This window comes from Hyperolius riggenbachi, chromosome 4 (assembly GCF_040937935.1).
Source record: "Hyperolius riggenbachi isolate aHypRig1 chromosome 4, aHypRig1.pri, whole genome shotgun sequence".
Classification (NCBI taxonomy): domain Eukaryota; kingdom Metazoa; phylum Chordata; class Amphibia; order Anura; family Hyperoliidae; genus Hyperolius; species Hyperolius riggenbachi.
Genome location: NC_090649.1, coordinates 260,807,767 through 260,815,172, shown reverse-complemented (window position 1 = coordinate 260,815,172; position 7,406 = coordinate 260,807,767). Strand labels below are relative to the sequence as shown.

General features: G+C 51.8%; 1 protein-coding gene across 2 annotated transcripts in view; it reads left to right on the top strand.

Annotated features, from left to right (window-relative positions):
* The first annotated feature begins 3,145 nt into the window (after positions 1-3,145).
* Positions 3,146-7,406, top strand: part of MMS22L (MMS22 like, DNA repair protein) — a 129,726-nt gene continuing 125,465 nt past the window's right edge. Inside the window, exon 1 of one of the 2 annotated variants that reach the window (XM_068231208.1) lies at positions 3,146-3,436. In XM_068231208.1, coding sequence (XP_068087309.1) covers positions 3,261-3,436 — 176 coding nt within the window. In that variant the 5' untranslated portion in view covers positions 3,146-3,260. The remainder of the gene's footprint in view (positions 3,437-7,406) is intronic. The other variant, XM_068231209.1, reaches the window with a different exon arrangement.

Genomic DNA, 7,406 nt, shown 5'->3' with positions numbered 1-7,406 from the left:
GTTCGTGGAACAGAGAGCAGGCTGCTGTCAATGTATTTGCCACCATTAGTAACTTTCTCACAAATTTGATGACACATTTAAAGGGGAAGTGCCACACTGCTTTTCTTCTTGTTAATAGGTCTATGAGTGCCCCTTCATCTATCATCCTGGTGGTTTAGCGGTGCCCCGTTGTCCCTCATGCTGCTTGCTCTGGCGGTCTAGTGGTGCCCCTTCAACCTCACGCTACTTGCCCTGGTGGTCCAGTTGTGCCCATTCACCCGAACACTGCTTGCCCTGGTGGTCTATCAGTGCCCTTTTGTCCTCCACACTGCTTGCCCTGGTGATCTAGCGGTGCCTCCTCACACTGCTTGACCTGGTGGTCTAGTGGTGCCCCTTCACCCCTCATCTTGCTTGCCCTGGTGGTCTTGCTAGGTAAAGTACTTAACTAGCGATCCCAGCTGCACGACTCTCCTCGGGCCAGCATGTCGCACCAGCGGTTGGTGATCCCCGGTGTCTGCTCCCTGCGCCGGAGAATGAATGTCTCCTCCCACCAGCATCAATGGCGGCCCGTAATGTGCGAAGTCATAGGATCCTTTAGCATTCACCAATAATTTTACAAAACCTGTAAGCAGGTCAGAGAACGAGATGGAGGGAGCCTTAGGACTGTTAGACTACTACTAGAGAGCTATGGAGGAGGTAGGGGTGGGTATACCACTAGGAATGGCTGTGGAAAGGGTGTGAGGACCACCAGGGACAGCTATAAAAAGATATAGTATGTCCAGTAGACTAGTCCACTAGAATACCAGGGAGGACTGTGGAAGGACTATTAGACCACCAGGAAGGACAGACTAACCAGCAAGCTCATGGTGACCCAGAACTCATTGGAGTGTGTAAGGGACTACCATGGTCCTAAAAGCCCCCTTACTAAGATGTTAAGGGAAAAAAAAGTTTGCTTACCACCAGGAAAAACTACCCTCCCCTTACCCTGTACCACATACCCCCCCCCCCCCATGCCAGCTACCCTCCCCATACACCGCATTGTGCCGCTCTCACCATTCTGTGCCAGCTACCCTACCCGAGGGATGGCAGGCACATTACAGAGTAGGGGGAAGGTAGCTGGCACAGATTAATGAGGGTGGCACAGGATGGTGAAGAGGGAGGATACATGGCACATCATAAATAGGGAAGGTAGCACCGTATGGTGTAAGGTAGTTTTCCGTGGTGGTGTAGTGGTCCCACTTTGCTCTCTCTGGTGGTCTAATGTTCCCCTTTCTTTTGCTCTGTCTCATGATCTAGTGGTCCCCCTTCCTTCGCGCTCCCTGGTGGTCTAGTTGTCCCCCTTTGCCCTTCTATTGCTTTTCCTGGTGGTCTAGTGGTCACCCTAACATTGGTCTTCGTGACCTGATGGTCTAGTGCAGGGGTCCCCAAACTTTTTGAGTCGAGGGCCGGGTCAACATACTTCAGACTGCTGGGGGGCCGGAGTATACATAAAATGATGTCTTTGCGGGCCAGACAGTGTCAGTGAAGCATACCCAGGTGACAATCTGAAGTCCAATTGGACAGCAATGTCACCTGATGTGGAATTTGATTGGAAACCAGCGAATTACTGCTTTCTGGCTTCCATGTGGATGGGTGGTGCCAGAACTGCTATTCTATTTGTGGGGCACAAATATTTAAAGATTAGCTGACCGCATCTATAAGTAATGCATTTTGTGTGTGGGGGCTGGTAAAAAACCTCAGGGGGCCGCATTCGACCCTCGGGCCTTAGTTTGAAGACCACTGGTCTAGTGATTCCTCTTCACCCTTCCATTGCTCTTTCTGGTGGGCTAGTGGTCCTCACCTCCTGCCTCTCCATAGCTCTCCCTAGTGAGCTAGGAATCCTCAACTCCCCCCTCCATAGCTTTCTCTGGTGGGCTAGTCGTCCTCATCCACCCTACCTCATTTTCCTTGGAGGGCTGGTGGTTCTTCCTAGTGGTCCTCACCTACCCCTTTCTTTCCCTAGCGAGATAGTAGTCCTCAAACACCCCATACGTTACAACCCCCCCCCCCCCCCCCCGTGAGGGTGGTCCTCACCCCTTTGTTTTTTCCTGGTGGTCCTCACACCCCCCGCCCTCTCATTGTTTTTCCTCATGGGCTGGTGGTCCTCCCCTATACGCTTAACTTGTGGGCTAGTGGTCCTCCCTCCCTTTTCTCTGGTGTTCTGGTGAACCTTTTCCACCGCTTTTTTTCCGAAGGAGCAGATAGCGATAGACAGGTATCTTGCACTGCAACCTGCACTCCCTTCCAGCAGGTTGTTCTATGGGCGACCCCCACATCTGCTGTGGGCACTAGTGTTGTCCGGATCATGAACGATTCGGATCTTTGATCCAAATCTATTTTGTGAGTCGAATCATCCGAATCATCAAAATGAGTGATTCGGATCGCAAAAGGGGCGGGCCAGGAGCGACACGCCCCCTCTCAGCGGGCAGCGGGGTCCTGGAAAACAGAGCAGAGATGGATTGCTCTGTTGGATGGGAGCCAGCCTTGCAGGGACAGGTAGATGAGAGAGAGGGGACATGGGTGCCACTGCCAGATATGTGTAGAGCACACATACTGGCTGCAATGTGCTGCTCATTATAGGCTGTCTTGTCTGTTCCTAGTTGTGCTCAGTGAACACATTGGAAGCTTTTGGCTCAGCTCAGCACAGCTCAGTAACTTTGCAGGCACTGTGATTGCTGTGCAATATGATCCTCCCAGACTCTGCTCTATACAGCTGCACTTTACTTCTGGGAATGCTTTGGGGAATGCTTTATTTCACTGTGCGACGTTTGCATGGAAAGTACACAGATGAGCATATAGGTGAAATATATGTGAAGCATATGATTGCAGCATGTGGGTATTGTGTGCAAGCAAACATTTCTACTCTCTGCTCGTCCCTCCTCCCTTCTCTGTCCACTCCCTGCCCTCTGTCCATCTTCTCCCCTTCTCTCTGTGTGTCCACCCCCCTCCCCTTCTCCTGTCCTGCTAGTCATTTCACCCCCGAATGCTTCCCCTGTAAAATGATCCGAGATTCGGATCAAAGATCCGGTTCTTTTCAATGATCCGATTCGAATCATCCGGATCATTGAAAAGATCCGAACTTCCCATCTCTAGAGACTGAGAAGTGAACTCCTCTCTCTACTCAGTCTGCTTCCTGTAGTTACGACGCTAACGTAGTCACGTGGGTTTGTGACATCACAGGGTCCTTTAGCCCACTGGCATGGAATTCCCCGATCAATGAATGCCACCTGTGGAACGGCAACATGAGTGAAGAGTATGCGGGCTCCCTCACTCCCCCTTTCTCGCCGTATTTCACCGGCAGTCCGGAGCAGGGGGGCTGCGAGAACTGCAGACCGCCGCGCTTCTGCTGTGCTCAGGACAGAGATGGCGGGAAAAACTTCCCATTTGATTCGTACCTTACAAGTGGCTCTCTGAAGAGGTGAGAGTGGTTACTGAAAGCGGTCACTGAAAGCGGTGTGACGTGCTGGTAGCCAAATGGCAGCTGACTGTGGGTCACAATGCATGTGTTGTAGTATCTGAAAAATTGTAATAAAATTGTAATTAAGTTTACAAGATATCCAAGGTGACTTAAAGTGTATCTGAAAGGAGAAGTGTCTCAGGTTCCATACTTACCTGGGGCTTCCTGAAGCTCCCTTAGGGCCACTCATTCCTTGCAGCCCCCCTGGGTGGCTCCGGTCCCTGGAAATTCAGCCTGAAAGCCTGGCGAAGTCACGCTTCGTCACGCATGTGTGGCCAGACACGCTCCCGTCCCTGGGAGCTTTCTGAGCTTTCGCAGTGCCACTGCGCAGGCGCAGAACGCTCCCATGAATGGGAGTGCGCCTGGACGGGCTTCTCGTCTCAGGTTCCCTTTAACCTCCCTGGCGGTAAGCCCGAGCTGAGCTCGGGCTATGCCGCGCAGGGGGAGATCTCAGCCCCTGGTGGGGCGATTTCTGTGCTGTAAATTGCTGTGCGCGCAGCCAGCACTTTGCTAGCCGCGCGCACAGCTTGATCGCCGCCGCTCTGCGGCGATCGGCCGCACGCAGCGGCTGAAGAGGGCCCCCCGCCAGAGCCCTGCGCTGCCCGGATCAATGAGTTCCAGGCAGCGCTATGGGCTGGATCGGGTGTGCCTGACGTCGGCTGACGTTCATGACGTCATCCCGATCGTCGCCATGGCGACAGGCGAAGCCAAACGGGAACGCGTTATATATACGCGTTCCCGTTTGCTATAGATGCCGGCGACGATCGGACTAGAGGGCCACATGCGCCCTCTAGTGGTGTTTCATGTAGCTACCACTCTGGTAGCTTTACATGAAAAAAAAAAAAAAGGATTTTTTTAATTAGGAAAAAAAAAATTAACCGCCAAGGAGGTTAATTTGCAGGAACAAAGGGAGTATGTATGTATGGGCAGCCGTCCTCATGTCCACTGCTCCCACTTCACCTCAGTCCTCCGTTACCTTGTAAAAGCCTCCTTACTTTGCAGCAGGTCGAGCGTTACTGTGCAAGTACTGACCCGGCGGCGCGCTTCCTTGCTCACGCTGTTGTGGCCAGGAGCGCACTACATAACTCGTAGTGCGCATGGGCAGAGTGCTGCCATCTACAGGAGCGAGAGCAAGTATGTGGGACAATACTTGCACGTAGTGCACTACCCATCCCAAAGTACAGAGGCTTTTATGAGGTAGGGGGGGGGGGGGGGGGGCGGTGGGCATGAGGACTGCTGCCCATACATGCCTGCTCCCTCAATTTGTGCAGATTAAAGCTGGCCATACACTGGCCCGATTTGCCGCCGTTTCGACAGCAGATTCGATCACTGGGATCGAATCTGCTGCCAATCGTTCGCGCTAAACGCACCCGCCGATCCGATTTGCTCCCGAAATCGGATCGGTCCGTCGATCGCGCCGTGCGGGAAATTACCGTCGATCGCCCGCGGGTAGGGAGCACGTCGCTAGCGGCGGCCGATCCGATACAGGTATACATTACCTGACGCTGGCTCCCGGGCATCTTCTCCGCACTGCACTGCTCTGTTCCTGCTTCTATCCCAGCGTACATTAACTTCCTGTGTCACTTCAGTGACCAGGAAGTTCATATAGAGGGCGCTCTAGTTGAATTTCCTGGTCACGGAGTGACAGTGTACGCTGGGATGCGTGCAGCGCGGAGAAGAGGACCCGGAGCCAGCTTCAGGTAATGTATACGGGGGGGGCAGGCGGCAGGAGCAGCTCAACAGATTGTGATCGGTCTCAGGCTGAAATCGATTCACAATCTGTTTGCAGTAAAAGCAGCCATACGATCCCTCTCTGATCAGATTCGATCAGATAGGGATCTGTCAGTTGGTCGATCTAATGGCAAATCGACCAGTGTATGACTACCTTAAGTTGTCTTGGGTATCCTTTGAAGTAAACCTGATTCCCCCTCCCCTCCCAAAAAAGGTATATGCCCACCACTGCAGAGGAAAGCATCTCCATGACCCCTCCGTTATTGGTTGGGACCCTATTCTTATTTGCAGTCGTGTTACCCTCTGTGCACGAGCGTGGCCGCTTTGCACATGCGATATTGGCTGCCTCAGCCAATAATCAGGCGTGTGTACAGAGGCATTTGATTTCTGACCCACGGCACGCAAGAGATCCGCCTGGTGGATCAACTGATCCCCAGTGACAGGCGATTCCTTTGTGAATGCTGCACCACCGCCACATGATGGCATGCAGGCACAGCTCTGTTGCCCCGCCTCATAGCAACAGTATGCATCATCAGCTACACAACTGATTTATGTCTGTGCAGCCCTACCCAGCAATGTCACTCAAGGGGATCGGGTCCCGATCCTCGATAGGTGACATCCCTTAAAGCTGTGTACGCACCTTTAACCCCCTTGGCGGTATGAAAAATACCGCCAGGGGGCAGCGCAGCAGTTTTTTTTTGATTTTTTTTTTTTTAAATCATGTAGCGAGCCCAGGGCTCGCTACATGATAGCCGCTGCTCAGCGGCATCCCCCCAGCCCCGCCGATCGCCTCCGGCGATAGGCGATCAGGAAATCCCGTTCAAAGAACGGGATTTCCTGGAGGGCTTCCCCCGTCGCCATGGAGACCCGATCCACCCCTTGGCGCTGCCTGGCACTGATTGGCCAGGCAGCGCAGGGGTCTGGGGGGGGGCCGTGCGCCGCACCGGATAGCGGCGATCGGGCGCGCGGCGGCGGCGATCGGGGTGCTGGCGCAGCTAGCAAAGTGCTAGCTGCGTCCAGAAAAAAAAAATGATTTAAATCGGCCCAGCAGGGCCTGAGCGGCACCCTCCGGCGGCTTACCCTGTGTCACACACGGGGTTACCGCTAAGGAGGTTAAGGAGGACAAGTTTACAAAAGTGATTTAAAAAAAAAACTCAGTCTAACTTCATCAATAAGGATAACTTCACAGTGGGCGTTGTGTTCCCTTTAAAAGCGGGAATGAAAGAAGTTGCGCCACGTATTATCTGCATGTTTCCTCACTTACAGTGCAGCATACAGTCAATGAAAAATATGCTTCAGGGCTCAAATCCACTTGCAGCCTTTTCTAAGTGCTAGTGATTTGAAAAAGCTCTTGCTAATGCAATGCTATGGGGGATTTTTATAAAATCACATCACTCAAGTGGGATCACACCCATAGCATTACATTAGCAAGAGCTTTTCAAATCTCAAGCACTCAGAAAATTGCTCCTAGTGGGTTCCAAGCCTCGCTCACACTATTAACGCACTGCATACCGTTAAACCGCAGTGGACGCATTGGGAATGCTGCATAGGTGTTCCATTGCAGGACGACGTTCTGTGTTACAATGCAGCCTTTATGTCACACTATTCCACAATACAGTATAATCTTGTAATAAATTTGGGTGTAGTAAACATGCGGGCATAGTAAACTACCTATCCAGGTCAATCTCCATTATAATGTGTAGACCCTTTATGGCTAGCAGCCTCAGGTTCATACTATGTTTTAAAGAGACTCTGTAACAAAATTTTCAGCCTTAGTTCTTCTATCCTATAAGTTCCTTTGCCTGTTCTAATGGGCTCTGGATTACTGCAGCTTTTCCTAATTGCACAGTGGCTGTGTTATCTCTGTTATATGATCTAATCTGTTTTCTTCTGTCGGCTCTGTGGGTTAAGGCTGGAATGTGTGGAATATGCAGGGCTGCTTGTGATTGGATAGAAGCGATACACACCCTCTTCAGGCTCTGTATGACTCACACACTCTGCTTATGTGAGCCTATCACAAGCTGGTTAGTTTGTTTGTAAACACTGCCTAAAACTGTTAATTACAAGCCAGGATTGCAGCAGAGAGTGGCAGAAACAGCACAGAGGGGCCCAGGAGAACATAATGAATAGAATGGTATGCTTTTTGCTGTAAACATTTTAGAGTACAGATTCTCTTTAACTGCTTGCTAGTGGTCAGATC